At 40.5% G+C, this 22090-nt stretch overlaps 1 protein-coding gene across 1 annotated transcript in view; it reads left to right on the top strand.

Annotated features, from left to right (window-relative positions):
• Npas3 (neuronal PAS domain protein 3) overlaps window positions 1–22090 on the top strand; it is a 573957-nt gene that overhangs the window by 440116 nt on the left and 111751 nt on the right. The window contains exon 5 of the mRNA XM_052186732.1: window positions 9624–9798. Within this exon, the coding sequence (XP_052042692.1) occupies window positions 9624–9798 (175 nt within the window). The remainder of the gene's footprint in view (window positions 1–9623; window positions 9799–22090) is intronic.

Genomic DNA, 22090 nt, shown 5'->3' with positions numbered 1-22090 from the left:
GTGGCTCTTGAAAAAATAATTCAAGAATAAATGCCATAAGTGACTATGAGATTAAACCCCTAGATAAAATTCCAGATTAATCATGTGTAACTGGCATGTTTTTCCTAGTAAAACAGCACATTGAGTTCTCAAAAAGACATGGTGTCCCTCCCAGGTACCTTAAGAATACACTCTACTCTCTGCAAATGGGATAGCTCATTTCTTCTGACGAGGGTTCTTCACTTACCACTTCCGTTTATGCTCCACGCTGTAACAAGTCTAACTCACAGCCTGTTCTTAAACATGTGTGGCTTTCACTTATTCCTTTACAACAGCCCCTAAGAGGCTCTGAGTACTGTCTCACTTCAGAGAAAAGAGCCTCCATAGTCACACAACGTTACAACTGCCAAAATACAGTCAGAGAAGTGAGGTACCTGGGCCATGGTTCTCATAAGTCACCCAGAGGCTTCCCACAATGCGCCTACATACACATCAATAGAGAAGGCTCTAGAGGGGTCAGTAGCTGTTCACAGATTTGGGGACTTTATTCCTCCTTGTTCCTGTCTGTGGATCAACACACAAGCTTCTTGGTGTGACCTAACCATTCACTTTCTTCAGTGAGCAAAATACTTAATATCCGCCTTGCATTTTCTTGAAAAAGAAATTTTGGAAAGTTCAGAAAGAGAATGGGAAGGAAGCATGAGCTCTTGGTTATTTTAAACAGAGAGCCTGTGACTGGTGCGGGGCGGTCCAGCCTGGGACCCAAAGCATCAGGCAAGTGGGAGCCTTCCTGTGGGCTGCTTTCTGTACATGCAAGAAGAAAATTACTCTGCTCAGCTTTTTTGGTGAGACGCCAGTTATTGTTTGTGTTTTGTTGTTCTCATTTTTTCCCTCTCTCCCCTCTTTTTCTTCTGTGTCCCTTAAACATTCTGCCTGAGCTCTTAGCACGGAATGCCACTGGAGATCCTTCACAGAGTGTCCCTTTAAAAACTCAAGAATGATTAATTAGATTGCTCGTGTGTGTTTTATTATTTATTATGGTTTATGTGATGATTATCTGTGTGCATTAACCATAGCCAAGGTTTCAGTCATATAAGCCACACTGTTTTACTGTGACTAGAATAAAATAAAAACCATTCTGTCTGAACTCCTAAAATACATAGGAAACTCAAGCCCAGAACTATTACAGTCTCCCTAATCCAATTACTGCTTTTTGAACTGAATGGGCTGTTAAATCTCAATCTTATTAATCTATTTTGTTGTTGTTGTTGTTGTTGTTGCTGTTGCCACCATTGGGTTTTGTTTTGTTTGTTTTTGTTTGTTATGTTTTTTTGCTTTCTCATTGATGTTCACTTGGCCAAAAAAGGGAGGAGGGAAAAAATAGCTATGAGAATTAAAAAATATATAGTTAAACAAATCTCAGGATGCACAGATAGTAAAGTGAATTCTGGCTTTGCAAAGTGAATCCTGATTTAAATGCAAATGGTCAAACATGTAAAATAAGAAGTAATGGATTAACTATGCCAATAGCAAGTGTTTTATGTTGATTGGTCTCCTGTATACCAAGGTAAAGACACTTTCAAAGTGACATCTTAGTGTCCATCTGATCTTCAGAAAAGAGAGATTGACGTCAGCTACCTTGTGGCTAATGTTCCTTTCTTAGCAACATTTCCATTTTCTCTGTGAGGTAACCACCACCCTGGTACCCTTTCCCCTCCCAGTGCTGTAATAAATACCGAAAAGTTGGCCTTTCCTGCCTTGTAGACACATTAAAACTTCAAAACTCTGGAAACCTTGTAAAACAGGCTTTAAATACTCCTGATTTGGTCACATTCACAAATCTCTGGGCTCATTTGTCTGGTGGAGGGTCCACTCTGTGTTAAGGAAGTCAACTCTTCTTTTAGCTGGTGCCTCTCCCTGCAAGGGAAAAACATTCCAAACCATCCTAAAACCTCTGCTTCTGAAACGTGTGGTGCATTCAATGCTGTGATGAGGAGGGCTTGTAATGGTGCACATCACTTACTGGGCAAAAATGGAGCGATCTCAAAGAGTCTGCTGTTTATTTTTTCCAGGGACTGTTTCAGTAAAGATTTAAGCATTCTCTGTTGGAATCTTGACTGTACAGAATCCCCCATGGAGCTTCCCTGAATACTTAGCAATCAATCCATGTTAATTACGGACTGATCAGTTTACCCATCAGAAATGAGAGGCACAGACGTGGAGATACCACTGACCAGAGGCACTGTGCAAGTCTGTGCCAGTCTATGCCGGTCATCTTGTTGGACCTTGTTCACTTTGAGGATGAAGGGGCATCCTGGCATTCCCCTGTCCTTCTTAGGGCCCAGAGTGGCTTGTATAGTAAGGTTCTGCATGCTGCTGTTGCAGTCTCTAGTCAGGTACTCCAGGGGTTATAGGAAAGTGAATGAAAACAAAAATAAAATATAGTTAGCCTCACCAGTTCCCACAGGAAAGGAAATGTTTATTTCTGAAGATAAAATAAACACACGATGTGGTATCTTTCAGTGCACACTCTTCTGAGGGAAAACTCTGGCGACGTCTCTCTGAACAGAGTGGGTTCATTTTCTTATTTGATGGCACTGAAAGGTTTTCATTCCACCTCACTGTTCTGATACAGAACCTTCCTTTCTTCTTGTTCTACTAATTTATACACGCATTTCTGTAACGGACCTAAGGCTTTTATGTGTTTTTTTTTTCTTCAGATAAGTCAGCAAATACATAGAATGAGACAGAGCAGTAAAGAACATCAACTTTCTGTCAAAACAGTTCATAAATATTCAGTAGAGTTCTGCAATATGTAGGAAGTTATGAAGATGGCATTAAGATACCAGTAAATCCAAAGAAAACCTATGCTAATCAAGCTATCATATCTTATTATATTTTATTCCCTTATCACTTTATTATCCTTCAATAACACAAATGTGACCCCCCCCAAAAAAAAACTGCAAATAAATCCTAACCTGCTAGGGTGAGATAGAGTTTCTACCTTATCCTGGGTCAGGATTTTCTAACCAGAATGTCAGGGTCTCTTGGTAGATCTGATAGCCTAACCTAGGAGACAGCTCCCAAGCCACCTTTCTCTCTCGCAAGTGACTTTCAGACACAGTTAGCATCCTCTGAGGAGTGAGTGGGTCTGGAGAAGGACCCAATTGAGAGTATCACCAGTCATCACTTTGCAAGGCCCTCAAGAAAATCTGTGTCTTCCAAAAGAGTTGTGGCATTCTACCTTAAATGGTCAGCCTTAAAAAATGTTTCTTTCTCTTTTTATATAATAAAAATCAACCCTGTGTTATTTTTAAGATGAAAGTCTTTTAAATTCCTAAAACATTGGCTTAAAGCAATATCCTCTAGTAGGCTCACAATGCAGGTGATATACAATCACTGATGGTCCCTTACCGGTACCAAACCTTCTCAAAGGGGCCTTGGACTCACAAGGAGCCCTTCAGGACACTGCTATAGTTAAAAAGGATATTGCTTACTTCAGGGGATCAAGCCATGGCTATTGACATGCTAGCTTGATGTTTGAAAAGACAAATTAGTCCTTCATCTGAGCTATCAGCAGGGCACATGACCCCTCGTGGAAAAGGGTCATGAGCATTGTATAATATATTTACAATTTTCTACAAAACTTCAGTTACAAAATCAACTCTGTCCAAAGTGAAAATTACATGCAAGCTAATAGATCATGAAAATTCATTTGCGGGAAAGCTGTATAGCTTAGTTTGGCTATGGACTGTGGTTTATCCTGGAACATGGAGTGGGTATATCTAGGCAGAAAGAGTCTGAACAAAATGAGATCTCCAGATTTAGTTAAGGATTACCCATCCTCTGTCTGCTGCTCCAGTACTCTTTTGGTTGGTTGTTGTTGCTGTTGTGGTTGTGGTGGTGGTGGTGGTGGTGGTGGTGGTGGTTGTTTTTGTTGCTGTTGTTGCTGTTACTGCTGCTGCTATTGTTTATTGTTGTGGTGGTTGTTTATTGTTTGTTGTCATTGTTGCTGTTATTGTTTGTTGCTGTTGCTACTATTGTTGCTGTTGTTGTTGCTGCTATTGCTGTTGTTGTTGCTGTTGTTGCTGTTGCTGTTGTTGCTACCATTGCTGTTGTTGCTGTTGTTGTTGCTGTTGTTGCTGTTGCTGTTGTTGCTACCATTGCTGTTGTTGCTGCTGTTGTTGCTGTTGTTGCTGTTGCTGTTGTTGCTACCATTGCTGTTGTTGCTGTTGTTGTTGCTGCTGTTGCTGTTGTTGTTGGCCATTGTTGTTGTTGTTGCTGCTGCTGCTGCTGTTGTTGCTGCTGTTGTTGTTGTTGCTGTTGTTTTTGTAGCTGCTGTTGCTGTTGTTGAACACTCTAAGCAATGCAAGAGAGCTGTTCCTTTTTTGCCATTATTCACATGGGGCATGATTACATGAGCCTGTAATATGAACACTACATAGGCTGAGGCAGGAGGATTGTGAGTTCAGCACCAGTCTGAACTAGAAAACTTCTGTCTCAAAAAAACAACAATAACAAAACAACCAAGGCAACAATATTGAGTCACTCAATCAGGGTAAAGTTAGTCCTTATGGTCAAGGTAGAAACAGCAGTGCCTGCCTGTCTCCTTCTCGAGCTCAGAAGCCCATTCAAAGGCCTCTGGGTCTGTTCCCTGAGTAGGACAAATAGAACTACCAAATATGGTGATTAAACTTACTATGAAATGAAGAGGCTCTTAAATTTTCCCTAAATGTCATTTGAGCCAATGAGGGTACACCACTCAGGGTGACAAGCTACCATTTCCGTTGTGAAGATCCTAATGAAGGACCAAGGATACAGTCAGCAAGTTATACCAGATGGAACTACACTAAGATTCTACTCTCAGTGATCGGAAAGGATTATACTATTTTTTATAAAGTGTGTTTTAATTCAGATTATGAGGACATGAAGTATGGAGTTTGGAAATTTACATCTAACTGTTTTGCCTTAAACTGGAAACAAAATGGGTTGAAAAAGATGATCAGTGAGCTCTTAAAAGAATTTCTCAAAGCCTGACTTTCCCAGAACTTGTATAATTCCATCCTCAGTCAAATTCAGCTGGATCTACAAAAAGAAGGTCTAGCTGTTAATGTACCTAGCAAGTTTACTGGGAATGAACACATTATGGCGCTATATTGTAACACATTTTACAGACTAATACACTATAGCCATAATGCCAGTAATAACACTTAGGAGAAGAAAAAAAAAATTTAAGCTTGATCTAGTTAATCATAGATCAAATGATCTTGTTTTAGATCTAACTCTCTGCACATTTTATACAATAAACATCTGTGATAACTTAGATAAAACAAGTCTAGTGGGTGAATGTTTTAGAAGAATTAGCAGCTATGGGGGTTGACAGTATCACACTGGCAATGGATTGGAGTTTTACTTTTTCTGCTCAAAACTAACATGAAGTAATGTCTATCCATTGGGCAACAACAAAAGTCTTAATTTCTGTAGTCTGTTTTATGACATCAAATTTGGTGGCAGTAAACATGAATTTAGTCTGTCTACCAGATCAGTCTTCATAAGAAAAAAAATTAAGGTTTAGGTTCAGAAAGTTGTAGACTGAGTTTACCAATTGGACCTAGTCACCCTCTAGCCCTAAGGGATCTAGATCCCTAAGGATCTAGATTAACTTGAAACAGCATTTTAACTTCTGAGAACTATGGTTTTGCCAGTTAAAGTTGGAGGCCATAATAGGTAACTTTTAAATCTTTTTCTTGTTCTAAACAATAGTGCCCTGGAGGTAGTCCTGACACCACTGGAACTGTCAGGCAAGTGTAAGGATGATGACTAGAACAGGTAACACTCTTGACGACTGGATATGAGTGTTAAGCTGCCTGCCAGCTACCCCATGTCTGTATCGGGGTAGACAGCCTCCTTCTGCATTTTTGTTAGGTCCAAGAGTCTAACTACAAAGCATCCTGAGTCCCAAGAGTCTGTCAGGTTACCTGCCCTTAGCCTACTTCCTAAGAACTCAGTGTGGTCTTCTCCCCACAAGCGAGGATAAAGGACAGAAGGATTCAGAGTCCCTTGCTCAGTCTATTGGGCTACAAATGCTAATTGAAAAGTGAGTGCCACACAAACTCAGCCCAGTTCTGCCTCCACAACTAACCCTTTCCACTACTTAGATTCTTTTTCTTTGACATGGGGTTGATCATAGCAGTTTGGAATATTTTGTGAGATGAAGCAAAGCAAAGAATATGGACATAGAAATGCGCCCCTGTAAATCCTAGCACTTTGGAGGTGGCAGCAAGTAGAAGGTCACCACAATTTCTAGGATATATTGATTGACATCTGGGAGTTACAGGACAGTCAAAAGCTACACAGTAAGATTTTCTGTCAGGTGGGAGAAGCACATTCACAGAGTAAATAGCTAATAATACTGTTGTTCTAGTATTTATAGTTAGGTCTCACAAGACATCACCATCGTTGTAGCCCCGGCTCATTAAAATGATATCCCAGGGTGACAACACAAACCCAAGCTATGTAGGAATATCTATTCCTATGCTCATCCACCAAACAGTAACAAAAGTAGGCATTTTAATGCACTGCATTTCCTCTCTTGTCTGTATGTGTGCATGCATCTTTGTGTCTGTGCCATGCCATCTGTCTGTGTCCCATGCCATGGCATATAACAACTTGCAGAGGTCAGTTCTTTCCTTCCACCGTGTGCTTTCTAGGGAACAAACTGAAGACTGCTATGATATTCTACCCACTAAGCCATCCTGACAACCTAGTAGGCATCTAGAAGGTTTTGTTTTTCTTACAGAGTGATGATAGCCCTGCATGGTCTCACTAGATTTTCAAAATAGAGCTATGGGGCAAGTAAGCGACAACTTGTGTTCTCTTTACTCTAAAGGCTGTAGCCCTGCCTCATTCCCAAGAACCAGCATTGCAAGGGGAATGCACTGTGAGACATGTCCCCATTGTCCCCCATAGCACCTCTCTGAGAGTCCAAGGAGGTTGCAGGAATTGTCCAAGGCCACACAGCTGTCCAGGGCAAGCTTCTAATCTCAAATTCAGGTTATGACTCCAAGTAGCCTATACCACTCACCATACCTATGGGCTCAACCACAGTAGATATGTGGAGGCTGTGGAAGTGTCAACTTGACAGTATCAACTTCCATCAATTTAGGTTTTACTGTTCAGGATTTCATTTTATTTTTAATTAGATAGGTAGATAGATAGATAGATAGATAGATAGATAGATAGATAGATAGATAGATACATAGATAGATACATAGATAGATAGATACATAGATAGATACATAGATAGATACATAGATAGACACATAGATAGATAGATTGTATGTCTCTGTGTGTGTGTGTGTGTGTGTGTGTGTGTGTATACACATGTGAGCAGTAATCATAGAGGGTAGAAGAGATCATCAGATCCTCCTGGAAGCAGAATTATAGGTCACTGTATATTGCCATATGGAGGAGCTGGGTCTTAACCTCAAGCCCCCTCCAAGAGCAGTCTGTGTTCTGAACTGCTAAGTCATCTCTCCAGCCCCAATATTGGGTTTTCAGTGCAGGACTCCATGCTGCACTGAAGTAGAGGATCCTTGCTGCTATATACAGTAGAGCATGCTGTGTCTTAACCTTGCTTCCTGGGAAGGAAGGATCTATATCTCCAGGAAAAGCAAGTTGTAAAGACCTTAGCTACTGCTCTGTAGAGCTGGTTTTCATGAACAGTCAATAACCAGCACCCTAAAAATATTTCACTAAGGTTTTAATCTTGTCACAGTCTGTGGTATGTGTCTGAAGGTCACAGAAATATTACAGTAACACACTGAGATCTCAGAAGAGTGAAGTGCTTTGATTGGACTTCATGTGCAGAGAGTGGCTTCCTCATAGCCACTAATCCTCAAACAAAATAACCATCAAGAAATATTAAAACACACATTTTATTAGTTTCATTTAATTTCTTAATTGCGCAAAGTCAGTTTACCCATTTATTGCTGTGTGAAGTGCTTAGAGGCAAGGCGCACATTAAAGGGATTATTTCCATGTAATCCCCCCCTCCCAGAGGGTAGCAGCTGATCACTGTGAATCCCAATGTGCTCCCCGTCACAATACCAAGCAGAAGAAATAGGTACAGGAAGATGATATGGTCAGCAGCAGAGTAGAGTAAGAGAGTGTAATTTAATAGCTGCAGAAAGTACCTCATTTTCCGTAAAAGTCGGGCAAGCCTTTTTCGGGAAGAGCTATTACCCAAACTGAATTTTGCCTTCTCTTTTCCTGGTTATGCCTCTGCTAATTGGTAGATGTTGAAGATGTGTAGCCCGTTAAGATTTTAATCAACTGCTGTCTGCAGGTAGATGGATCATCTTCCCCGGACTGGGAGCGCTGGGGAGAGTGATTGATCAGACCATCCCACTCTCTGTCACAATTTGCCCTCCCTTCCTTCCTGGCAGGAGAAATGTGGTAGAGTTTGGAAAGATGCTGCCTATCACACAGCAAAGAGGCAGGAAGCGAGTTAGGTGATTATATGCCCAAGAAACTAGATGCTCTGGAAACTTCCATGACTCACCATAGCTGGCCTGAGCCTATCACACTGCAAAGGACAGGTAAACCCATTAGTGACCCAGGCAGAGCTTTTTCTTGCCCTGCTACTGACATGCCCACCCTGCTGCAGTACCTACCCTGTGAGGACATTCTGTTAGAAGCATTAAGGCTGGTCTCAGGACGAGATAAAAGTCTGAGCACTCTGAGAGCTTGAAGGTAAGGCCAGCCCTTGCAAGCAACTTCCCCCCAACCTAAAGCAGACGACCCCTTCACAGAGGCCATGTGTGACAGCGTTGAAATAGTCATCCCCTTCCTCTGATACTTCATACTCACCCTCTGTTCTTGGAGGCAGCATCATTCAAAGACAAAATAAAACACTTTTTAAAGCCCTCAAGGAGCTTTCTGCCACGTATTTTATTAGATTGAAGGCAAAACAAGCTGATACCAGCAGAAAAAAAAATGGCTACTTCAGACCCCAGCTGACCTCTTTTGCATAGAAAATTCTCCATATGATTACAGAGCTAATGAATGATATTTAATGAAAACATTATGCTTTTGCATATATTTTAAAGAGGCACTTCGTACATTTAAGCTTACATAGAAATAAAAGGATATGTATTTTAAAAAAAAAACAATCTTAGAAATCTGTGTATTTAAAAGAAAGACTCGCCTGTTATCTCTGGCTGTTTCTGTAACGGTTTTTATACAAAGCACAAACTTCTTCTCAGCATGAAAACTGTAGGACTCAGTCAATCATCCAGTTGACACCAAACATACAAGTATTTGATGATGCATGGATAAAACAGCTGAACGCAAGGCAGAGTTGTCCACATTTCACAGAACATTTTGGCTCTATGCAAACAATACTGTATGAGGGGGAGAAAACTGGGCTAAACAATTGCTAAAAAAAAAAAAAAAAATACATGTGGAAAAGCAACATTCTCTCTCTTCCAAGAATCCTGAAGTATCTGACGATAGAGACTTGGAGCCAAAATTGCTTTGGGGCCCCTGTCAACCTCGTCTTCTCAGAATCTGTGTCACTGTGTTACTGCATGGAACATGGAAAAGCCCATGACACCTCTCTCTCCACTTCTCTCCTTCTCTAGGTGGAGCTGACAGGCAGCAGTGTCTTTGACTATGTCCACCCTGGGGACCACGTGGAGATGGCAGAGCAGCTGGGCATGAAGCTCCCGCCTGGGCGAGGCCTCCTCTCGCAGGGCACCACAGAGGACGCGGCCAGTTCAGCATCTTCCTCCTCTCAGTCAGAGACCCCTGAGCCAGGTGGGAATTGCAAACCCAATGTGTTTGCAGAGGGTGGCCGGTGGGCAGGACCAGCGCTGAATGGCTGTGCTCAAGGTGCCCGTGTGGAGAGACTATAAATAGGGCGAAGGGTGTTTAACAATTCCATGCAGCATTCAGCCCCATGCGGTAATTAAATAAGGAAGAGATTTGAAAATAAGGAGACATTTTAATAAGTGTAATCCAGAGATCTCATTTCAGTTGAACAATACATCTGGAAGGTACGATCTCCTCTGGTTTCTCTTTCAAATTACTAGAAGGAGATCTGCTGGCTTAGAACAGCCTCTCCCTTTCTTCTTATACATTTATTTATTATTCAGCAAAATGTACCCTCAGGCAGAGGCATCTTGAATATTAGCTTGTAGAGAATTAAAAGTATTAGGGATTTGCAGAAATCTTGTTTTCTCTTTTTTTCTTTTCTTTTCTTTTCTTTTTCTTTTTTTTTTTCCTCTGAAAGCATCAGACGGTACTTGAAAGATGTGAACAGATAAATTAAGGCTAAAAAGAAAACAGAAATGGCTACATTTTCAACCGCCTTTCCACCCTCAGTCTTTAATTAGATCAATTGTATAGAGCAGTGAACAGAGGTGACATTCCTCATTGGGATTCCTTCCAGGATTCTTATAGACTTTGCATTCAGAATGTTCCCATTTTCATTGTGTTGTACTGATGATAATTTAAGTATTAGGGGAAAATCCATTTATAAATTAAACAAAATGACTTGATATCCATCAGTCCCCTAGTTCATCAAGCTGTTCAAACACGGGGAAGATTGGCTGGTCGGCCCGGGTCTTCCGAGAGCGCTGGTAATTAGATCTGCGAAGGATTTATTCTTTGCTGATTGGGGCTTTAAATTAATTGAAGTTCCACATTTGTGGTTTTGTCCTTTTTGTACTTTTTTAAAGGAGATATTTCATATTCTTGTGTGGCGGAGTGCTTGGCCAAGCAGCAGTGGTTTAAATGTTAATTTTTCTCATGAGAAGTTTAAGATTTTTAATGAATCAAGGCCTGATTTCAAGTGCAAAGTTTTATTTGCTTACTTGAGAAGTTATTTTGCACTCTTCAAAGATGCCTGCATTTAAAGCCACTTGATCTGTAGTTTTAAAAACAGAATTTACAACACAAAAGCATCATATGAGAGAGGAAAATGAAAACCCCGCCTTAAGATTAATTTTAAAATAACTATGTACTTCAAGAAAATACTCTGTCCTTCCTGTAACTGATCACAATATGTGTAGTCACAGGGTAAAAAGAAAAAGTATTTCCTCTCTTGGAAATATTTTAACTCTATATAGAACCAAATCCATGTTTTCCCATGGGTGTTAAGGGAACCCCTGGGCGTGTCCATTACTCATAGTATTCATTTAAGACCATTCTTTACCTTTAAATTTTAAATAGCTTTCTGGGAGAAGCCATATATTCTTTATACCATAGCTCACTGGCTTTACTGAATGAATATGTCAGCTTGATAATTACACTGGTTTTCATTGTTAGAACACACCTAGCTGTCTGTATACATGAGAAGCAGCCTTCGAGAAGGGCTTTCTGCTCATTGGTTCTAAAGATGGATCCAAGAGCCTGGATTCCTCATGACTCAGTATAAAGTAATTTAAATTGAAAAGCTGTTGTCTAATGGAAGGCCTTTGTAAAATGGATTCTGCTTCCATGAGTCACAGAGCTGACCCAGGATCTTGTCAGTCATTCCACACAAATCCCAGCATTGGCAGCATAAATACCAACAGGTGCCCCTTGCTATTTGCCCCTGGGAAGAGGTCCCAATATGAAGCCGGTGAGCTGGTCAAGCTGTCCACCTCTGATGCTGAGCAGTCCCTACTTTGAAGCCCAAGTCTCCTTTACTGCATCTCCCCCTCTCCTCCACCGTGTTTCAGATCATGTCCTGCAGCTTCTTGTGTAAACACTCAGCTATGTCATATGAGGGAGATCAAGCCCTCCTCCCTTCTTTCTGCTACCAACTTAGAGCAGGTCCCCAGCCACTCTCCATCTACGGGTGTATTCCTAAGAACTTCACCGTCCATGCCATCCTGCCTTGACTGGGTTGTAGTTTGTTGATGACCTTCTAACAGTCTACACACCTCTAAGAACTGAACACAGCTCTTAAGTGTTCCAAAATCATTTTAGAGAACTGTTGCCTTTTCGGTTTAGATAACTGAGCTTTTGTTAACGCACCTTATGGTTAAATCATGTCCCAACTGGTTCTTCCAGGGCGCGCAACAAACCCAGATAAATATCCTAAAGAAAGACCTTGGATAAACCCCATGCACTCTGTTCTAGCCTACTTTTCATTCAACACAACTGGAGGACACAGCTGGCCTCCTAAAGGGGATTCACTCCTGTGCTGTCTCCATACTTCTTTCCTCTAGACCTACTCTATCATTTAGATCAACAGCTGATTGACAGGCACTGGCTTGCCCTTTCTGTAGCCGTTCTCGCTAGCACACATGAAACTCCACTTTTCCCACCACTCAAAAGCCAGTGCCCATCAACTCTGCTTCTCTCCTCCTACAGGGTCAGTGTGACTCCTCCCACCAGGAGGGCATGCCCGTCCATCTTAGCCCTACACATCTACTGAATTTGGTTCTTTTCCTTTGGGGCTTGAAAATGCAATTGGGTTGACTGCTCAAATACTGAAAAAGCAGCACAGGGTGCTACCTGGAATGAAATATCTTCACTAATACAGATGATTGCTCCTAGAGAATTACTTTAAAAGTGCATGTCAGGCACTACATCCCAAAGCTGCTTATGTTTCGCAGAGCTGAAATTTTTTAACAAGATTTCCTAATTCTTAATAACATGAGGGAACACTATTGAAGACTCTTGTTCACTGCCTGGTAATCTTCTAAACTCTGATGAAACTCAGATTCCTCTCTACGTACCGGTGAAATTTGGTTGGAAAAGGATATCACTATCTGGTTATTATGGAAATGAAAGGGCTGGTGGGTAAAGAATTTTGCAGACGCCCTGATGTGTGCAGTGTAGCATTACTAAATGACTAAAATCTAAATAACAGTTGGCATTATAATAAAAGGAAATAAGTGACTAAAGCCATTTCAAGGCGGTGACACTGCCATGATAGGAATTCTGTTTCCCTGAGCTGCCAACCCTCTGATTGTCTTGTCTTGAATCTGTCTCAAGATAATGGTGGGGGTAGGGGTGCTGGTTGAGCGGGAATCAGTTGACTTGACAGCAAGCCCAAATAAATATCTTATATGTGTGCACATTTACAGATAGTTTAGTAAATACATTATTTCTTTTGGAGAAATCTTAAGTCAAGCATTAGAAAAAATAAATGGGCACCCTGACTTTTAAAAGCCATGATAGTCCAGAGTGCCTTTTTGGCAGAAGTAGGTCAGAATATTCTGAAGGAGATTGTTCTTCACTATCTAGCAGGCAGTCATTTCTTTCTCCAGCAATCTCAGACAACTTAGGAGTCCAGCCCTTTGGTACATGTAGCTTGGACAGTGTGCTGCTTAGATGGTGCGTTTTCACTGTGTAGATCTGCCTGCGCTTTTCCATTGCTCTAAATGGTCCTGCATCTTGGTGTTACAAACCCTATCAATGATGCCTTCCAGATGCTCATTAAACAGAAAGACAGCTTCTCCCAGAAATCCTGGAGGAACTTTAAAAATCTCCTATTTTGAAGGCAGAATAATTTTCCTTGAGTTGTCATAAAATAGTATTTTTATTAATCCTTCCTTGTTCATATAACATTTTATAATTATAAAATTAAATTATAGTCATTATGAAAATCAGAACATGCAGAAGAGAAGTGGGGAAAGGCCAACCAATACTGACTGCTACATTATACATACAGGGGCACCACCCAGACTTCTAGGTTTCATCTCTCTTCCTGTAGGCATATACACATAAGTAGGAGGCCCCCAGAGCATGTTGCTTGGCTTTTGTTTTGTATGTTTTCCTAAGGAAGATCCTGACACTCATCTTTCTGGCAACCTGATTTCTCATGTAACCTTGCAAGCTTCTTTCTGGGTCGTATTTCTCTCATCAAAATGAAATTCCCTCTGTCTCCAGCGGTCTACCTCCTATAGGATAGCAATCAGCATCGGCCGTAGGACTTCTGTCAGGAGCAAACATGCCCCAGCCCTTCTTGGGAAGAATTCAGCAAGGACAAGAGGTTCTTGTAGCTTATTGGATGGGTGTGAGTTCATAGGAGGGGAAATCAATACTACACTAGGATTTAGACAATTTAGCAAAATATATGAGACAGTATTTGGGATAAAGAATAGCTCTGGCACCATGGTTAAGCACTGGTTGTCTAAAGCATAGGCTATCATATTTTGTCTCACATTTTGGGCAGAATCTAGTCTGTTTTGTGGGCTGAATTGGCATAAGCTCCATGCCTACAGTGTCTGTTCTATGTCCTGAATGCTGCTGTCAGGGATGGGGCAGGAGAGTGTTTATGTAAATGGAAATTACCACCATTGCTTGGGTGTGACCTCAATGCAGTGGTAAATCTGATCAAATCCTCCAGAAAAGGACTCAGATGATGACATCACTAGATGATTTTTTTAAGTGAAAAATTAGAGAAACAAATGATAAGTAACAAAGAATATAAAATTATCTAAAGATCAGATATCTTCTCAGATAAGATTATCTGAAGGTCAATATTTTACTGCTTGAATATAAGATATACATGGAGTGTGTTGTGTGGATTATTTATCATCTGGTTTGTGGTAGGGTTTTTTGTTTTGTTTTGTTTTGTTTTGTTTCGTTTTGTTTTGTTTTTTAGGATTGATTACAATTTCCTACCAATGAGCTGAATGTAGAAGTTAGACAAGAGAAACCATCACACTAAGCTCACATCCAGCCCTAGTCCCCAGACAGTGTGACTGTATCCACACCACTGTCTGCTGTACTGCAAATGTCAAACAGAAGGTGTAATGGATTTAATATTAGCGCTGGCCAAGGTGTTGAGGGAGCTGTTAATAATGTCACTCCAGTTATTGATCTGAAGCCTTTAAAAAATCAGAGAAAAGTGAGAGATCCTCTACTGGGGAAAGGCATACAGTGACTGGCTTTTATTGCCAATATATTTCTACATATAGAGTGGCGACTCTCTGGAATTATGTTATTGTCATTAATCCATGAGAGAAATTGTTGGAGCCATTATATGGTACGATAATATCATGGAGACCATTCTGAATGTTAATGATTAGAACAGTCCTTGCAGATGTAAATAAACTTCTGTTGCTGCATGATGATTTCAGCATTCATACAAGTTGTAACATAATAGACTCTTAACACATGGTGACCATGCCATAAGCACTGGACATATAAACAACAAACTTTAGAGTACTCCCCTTTAGGCTTTCAAGAACTCTGACAATAAACCCCGGCATGACTAAGAGAGGATGGAAATGGATTTGTTCTTGCAGTTAGGAACCTTTTCAGGAAGTTCATCCTTCCATTGTAATGGTGGTTTGTATGTAATATAATCCCTGCATTTCATATTCCCAAACTAATAAGTGAAACTAAAATTTATAATTTATGTCTAATGCTTATCAAACTGTAAATACACATTTAATTCCTTCCCAGTTTCACTCAACATAAACAAAGATAAATCCATCAGATAATGCAGTACAGTCGTCTCTGCTGGACTGAATATGAAGCGCTTTGCCACCACCGGCACTCCAGCATTTAGCTGAACGAATTCTCAGTCCTTCAACCTTGCTTCACACTTGTTAATTCCCAGCTGCCCATGTTCATGCCAAGTATCATAGAAACACCCCCAACAAAATTAATCTTTTGATAATCAAAAGAAATTATCATTTAGGGGAAAGTTGAGCTTTTATACAAAATTATATATACAATATGATTTCTTATTTTTAAAAATATCATTGTTATTTTGAAATAGAATATATAAATATATAGTTCTGTCTTTGTGGCAGAATATAAGGCATACTCTAAGAAGAAACCATCTGTAAGCTCAATGCTCAACAGAAACTGTTTGAGGCCAGCAAGGTTTGTTTGGTGAAACCAAGGCAGGGCAAGGTTATACAGCACCCCACCTCAAAAGAAACAGAAACAGCAGCCAGTACTTTTACTAGGTCTGCCTTGCCAGATTTAGAGTAATTCTCTTACCTCAAAAAAAGCTACCTTGATGGAGTACCATTTTTTCCCTGCAGATTATAGGCTATTTTTAAATGTCACCTTTATCCCCTATTAAGCAAAACAAGAGCACCTGGATCTGCCACCAAAGGGAAAATAACCTACCCCACCCCGCCCTTTTCTGCATTCAAACCTAAGCCCACTTACCCCCTTAATTTGTGCCTGCCTATGCTGTGCTGCTTGTCAGCGTAAGGTGTGAGCGCTCACAAGGTAGGCTTATATGTCCAGAATCTTGCAGGGGGAACTAAAGATGAATTAAAAAAAATATTCTTCCTACCAAGCCCTCCGTCCCAGTCAGTACCTGGGTGTTGCCCTTCCAGGCCAGCTCACAGGATGTACAGCTGTGGCACCAGGCTTCCTATGAGACCTAATATTCTGAAATCAGTCCACAGAAGGCAGACTCCCTTTCAGTCCCCAAAATGATGCTGGGAATATATATCACACACACACACACATGATTTCTTATTTTTAGCAGTCATTGTTATTTTGAAATAGAATATAAACTATCTTTGTGGTGGTCATATATATATATATATTTGAATTATATATCACAGATATACAAATATATAAGTATATATAATATATAAACAAATATATATTACAACTATATATAAAAAGCATATATATATTTCATATATATGTCTTATATACAAATTAATGTAATGGTATTTTCAAGGCCCATTTTATTCAATACAGAAACAAAGACATCTTACCAAAATATAAGATAGGTCACCTCTGTGTATGTCTGTATATATTTACATGGATGCATACATGTATGTATATATGTATGTATGTATATATGTTTGAATGTATACATATTTTCTCCTAACACAATCCAGCAAAATGGTTTAGGAAATCAATTCTTAAATACACTTTTTGTAAGTTCCCTTAAATAGCTTTCCAGGTTGTAATTTTTACTTTCATTTACCTATAATGATAAGGGGTACATTTTTTAAGTTTCTAAAATGAAACCTAATACAAGTTGTTAATGATGACATGTTCTGCCCATTAAAAAATGTGGATGTCTTTGTCACTGGATAATTAAAAATTATAGATTCTACAGCTGTTGCTTTGAAGAAAGCACAAGTTATTTGCTTTTAATACATATCACTGCACAGAAATTTCATCCCTGTCCAAATTATACCGTTCTGAATTCTTCATCTGCACTAAACAGCAGCCGTACAAAGGATCAGTTACCTGGCATTGACTGAGCTTTGCAGGGTGCACACATCAGAAGAGGCAGAACTGGCTGGAAACCATTTCCACCCCTAGTGAGCAATTTACTCATGATTGCTTGGGGAAAATACTGGAAATATTGCTTCTGTGTAAAGTTTGCAACTTCCAGTTGTCAGCTCTTTGCCAAGCAGTTATCCCCAAGTATAGCTTTTGTGCACAATACACTCTGGCCACTGTGATCATAGCGGTACTCCTACCCTGCTTGGTGTGTGCAGAGCACAGGAGCTGCTAATTACAGGAGTTAATTCACACCATATCCCCCTGAGGCAGGTCAGCGTGTTACCCTTGTTCTACAGCTGGAGGAAAGGGGATGGAAATTCTAACTGGCTTGCCCCAAGCCACACAGGTTAGATTTAGCAGCCAAGATTAAAAGAAAAGGTACAATATTAATGTTGAAGTAGGTGGGAAGCCAGGAGACAGATGATGGGGGTGTGAGGTGTGAGATGGCTCACACTAGAGGAATCTGAAGTCCAAACAGAAACCTAATTATCCCTTTATACATATATGTCATTGAGCTAAAATACTTTTTTAATAGTAGAGTATCTTATTGGGGGAGGGGAATCCATCTAGTCCTTTCCTTTGCTTACTTCTCTGCAATGAAAACCTTTATGTCACATTGAACAGTAATTTCTGAATAAAACATAGGCAAGATTTGACCCTGAATGCCTTGTTCCACGTTCACTGTGTGACCCCAGCCAGGAGCACAGCCAAAATTGTGTGCGCTCAAAATTGTGCATGCTCCCTTGACTCTACCTCAGCCAGCACTGAGCATGGCTCTGTGCAACTTCATCAGTTCCTTTCTTCCCGGAAAAAGTCTCCAAGATGGGCTTAATAGAAAAGAGCACCAATGTCCATTAGGAGGTAGATAAGCCTATAGGTAACTGCTAATGAGATACAGTCCTGGTTTCTTAGGACCCTCTAGAAATAATACCCAATTTCTGCTAGCTTACAAAATCAGAGGAGGGGGGTACAAAACTTTAGTCTTTTCTCTAGCAATTATTAACCGAGTGAAATTTCATTCAGGATCGAGGTCTGATTAGTAGAGATAATAGAGATAGTAGAGATTATTCAACAACCACTGATTGGATATCATGTTTCAGATACTATGTGAAACACTGAGGATACAGAGATAAAGGCCCCTGCATCCCAATAGCTGACCATTCAGTGAAGGGGATATGTGAGGTCATTACACAGTGCAAGCATGTAGAATTACAGAGCAGGGCAACATGGGAGCACACATCAGCAGATCTGCCTCAACGGCTGCAACTTCAACATCCCCACACATGCACAGACCCTGACTACCGGAGGCCTTGCTGGACATTACCAGAGTCTCTGTTTGCTTTTGTTCCTTTCTTTCATTAGGTGACCTAACACTGCCTGGGGCATAGTCTGAGAGAAGGAGAATCCCTCCGACTGATGCTTCCAGTCTGCAGAGAGACATCCTAAAAGGAATGTGTCTTCAAATAGCCTTCCATCCACCTTACATGGACCAGTTTTACAGACTGAAATTCTAGAAATCCTGGCTTGGACAACTGTACTGATTCTGGAATTTTCCTCTCAAGACAGAGCTTTTGCAAGTAGTATAGCAATAACAAAAGCTATTTATTAATGCCATGAATAAGCTTTGCCCCCTGTCTTAGTCAGGGTTTCTATTCCTGCACAGCATCATGACCAAGAAGCAAGTTGGGGAGGAAACACTTCTGCATTGCTGTTCATCACAAAAGGAAGTCAGGACTGGAACTCAAGCAGGGTTGGAAGCAGGAGCTGATGCAGAGGCCATGGAGGGATGTTTCTTACTGGCTTGCTTCCACTGGCTTGCTCAGCCTGCTCTCTTATAGAACCCAAGACTACCAGCCCAGAGATGGTACCACCCACAAGGGGACCTCACCCCTTGATTACTAATTGAGAAAATGCCCCACAGCTGGATCTCATGGAGGCACTTCCCCAACTGAAGCTCCTTTCTCTGTGATAACTCCAGCCTGTGTCAAGTTGACACACAAAACCAGCCAGTACACCCCCCATCCTCCTGTTTTATAAGAGGGTACATTGATAAGTATTTTTATTTCTCAAGATAGTCTCCAGATACCCCTTCTAGGTAGCATTGAACATACAAGAGGTTGTGGAGTCCTAGTCGACAGCCAGTAGAAAAAAGAAGATATGTTGTTTACCATAGTTGTAGTGTGAGAAAGAGAAGAGCAGCTCAGTGATGGTGACAAGCTTTGACTAGGAGGGATACTATATCTACCCTACTAACGAAACCATTGTCAAAGCAGAGAGACAGAGATGATGTTGAAGACACTCACCCCCCACACGCCCCACACCCCATACCCCCGCATATCACAGTGTGATGGTGGTACTGCATTGTTGGAGCAGAAGGGGAACCCCACTATCCTGGATAAAGTAAAGGAACATTTTATCTATACTGCTGCCAGATTAGAGAGTACCCCAAGTGCAATCATGACCCCTCTGAGATTAGGGCACTAAGTCACTCATTAAAGCAGCAGTCTGCTCAAATGTATGTATCTATTAATAATTTTTAATGTCCCAAATTTAGAAACTTCCTGCCTTAAGAGTCTACAAGTCCCCAGGTACTACTGAATTCCTGTATGATGTAATTGTTAATGTACATAGAATCTCAACATGGTGTAAGACCATGCATGATGTAAGCCAGTTCCTTACAAAACGTTATAAAGATGGCAACTTTATCTTTCCCATTTTACAAATGGATTATTGCCTTAGTTAGGGATTCATTGCTGAGACACAATGAACAAGGCAACTCTTGTAAAGGACAACATTTAAATGGTGCTGGCTTACAGGTTCAGAGCTTCAGCCCATTATCATCAAGGCAGGATCATGGCAGCATCCAGGCAGGCATGGTGTAGAAGATGGAGCTGAGAGTTCTGGCTTCCAGGCATCTAGGAGGAGGGTCTCAAAGCCCACCCTCACAGTGACACACTTCCTCCAACTAGGCCACACCTACTCCAACAAGGCCACACCTCCTAATAGTGCCACTCTCTTGGCCTAGCATATTAAAACCACCACAATTATTAAGAAAAAGAGGATTTGTTTTGTAGCACATGAAGCCTTAAAGATAGCCAATACCCAGTATTAACCATTCCTCCGAAGTATGCCTCCATAACCTACCTGAAATAGCTATCCACCTCTCAACTGAAATCACCAGCTGGGAGCGCCCATCTTCCTTCCCACCCAAAAGGTCTTTCTTACAACATAGGTAACTTACATTCATAGCACTTGATATTAGACTGTTTTTTCCAGGAATGTTCAGGATCTTTCACTAGAGAACCTGGAAACAAAAGAAGTCATTTAAAAGGCCAACACTGGGGGTGGGAGGCTGGAGAGATGGCTCAGTGGTTAAGAACTTGCTATTCTTGCCAAAGGAACTGGGTTCAGTTCCCAGCACTCACTGATGGCTCACAACCATCTGTAGGCACATATGAGGTACTCATATATACAAGCAAAACACTCCTACATATTAAGTAAATATGAAAGAGAAAAATTTTTAAAAAGAGTAATACCAGAGAAGGAGGAGTTAAGCAGAAATATCGAGAAATAGCGGGAAAACCTGCAAAGAAAGCAAGGATGGTTTAGAATTGAGATAACACTTAGGAAAAGGCAGAAAGCCAGCTCACGCTCAGGACTTAGCCAGGAGCTTCTGGGGACTACTTTTGATGTTTCACATGCCTTAAGCTTTCATATATGATCGGGATCACCAGCCTACTTCCATTGGATATTATATCCTAAAACATTTGAAAATTTAAAATTTTATATATGTCATCAATGATGTCATATTAATAAAATTCCTTAAATAGTGAACACTGATTGGTTTAATGATTTACTCAAGTATATCATAGAATTATATTGCTGCAGAATGTGACAGCATTGATAAAACTGGTGGTACCAGAAGGATGCAAACTTCCACTCGCTTTTGTCTATCCACCTTTTCATTGAGTAGAGTATGTTGAAAAGTGATCAGAAGCTTAAAAATCAATTTCATTGACCACATAAAATGAATTAAAATGTCATTCCTATTTAGAAAATACTTCATATTAAAAGCATAAGAGTAAATAAGTCTAGACCAGGGACATGGCTTGACGTGGTAAAACAACTTGCCACCTGAATTCCATCCTAAGGGCCCACATGGTGGGAGGAGAGAACTGACTCTGAAATTTGTTTCCTCACCTCCACAAGGCTGGCATGTGTACGCTGTGTATGTGTCTACACACACACACAGAGAGAGAGAGAGAGAGAGAGAGAGAGAGAGAGAGAGAGAGAGAGAGAGAATTAGACAAGTCTATAGCAACATATGTAAGACCTTCACTATTTCTTTCAGTCTTTAAGTTCTGCATTCACTCAGTTATTATTTAGTACACATCTACAAGATTGGCCTTATCCTAGTATGGTACTTACCAAAACTGTCTCTACTCTCATACAACTCATACTCACACAGGCCACTGTCAAAGAGAGCCGAGGCCATCTCTTTGTGAGTAGCAGGCCAACTAATAACAGCTTACAGTGACCCTGTTGCTGATAAATTCTACTGCAGAATTTCAAAAATAGATTCCTTTTTAAGTGTTAAACAGTAAATAAAAACAGCTTTATGATTATCTTCTCACTGGAAATTACCAATCCTTATCCTGATGAAAATTTCATGTTTTTATGATAGGTAAGCCTACTTTTAGACCCTTTCCCCCAGTTTTTTCAATGTATTAGTCTTTCACTACTATGACAAAATACTAAGAGAAGTTAATGTTATAAAGAAAAGAGGTTTACTTAGCTCACAGTTTGGATAGTGAAAGTCCAAACTACATGGCTAAGGTTCTAGCAAGAGCCCCTCTTAGCTACATTACTTCGCTGTAGACATCAAAAGTAG

This window comes from Apodemus sylvaticus, chromosome 6, assembly GCF_947179515.1.
Source record: "Apodemus sylvaticus chromosome 6, mApoSyl1.1, whole genome shotgun sequence".
In the NCBI taxonomy this organism is placed as follows: domain Eukaryota; kingdom Metazoa; phylum Chordata; class Mammalia; order Rodentia; family Muridae; genus Apodemus; species Apodemus sylvaticus.
This window is presented reverse-complemented; position numbering and strand designations above follow the sequence as displayed.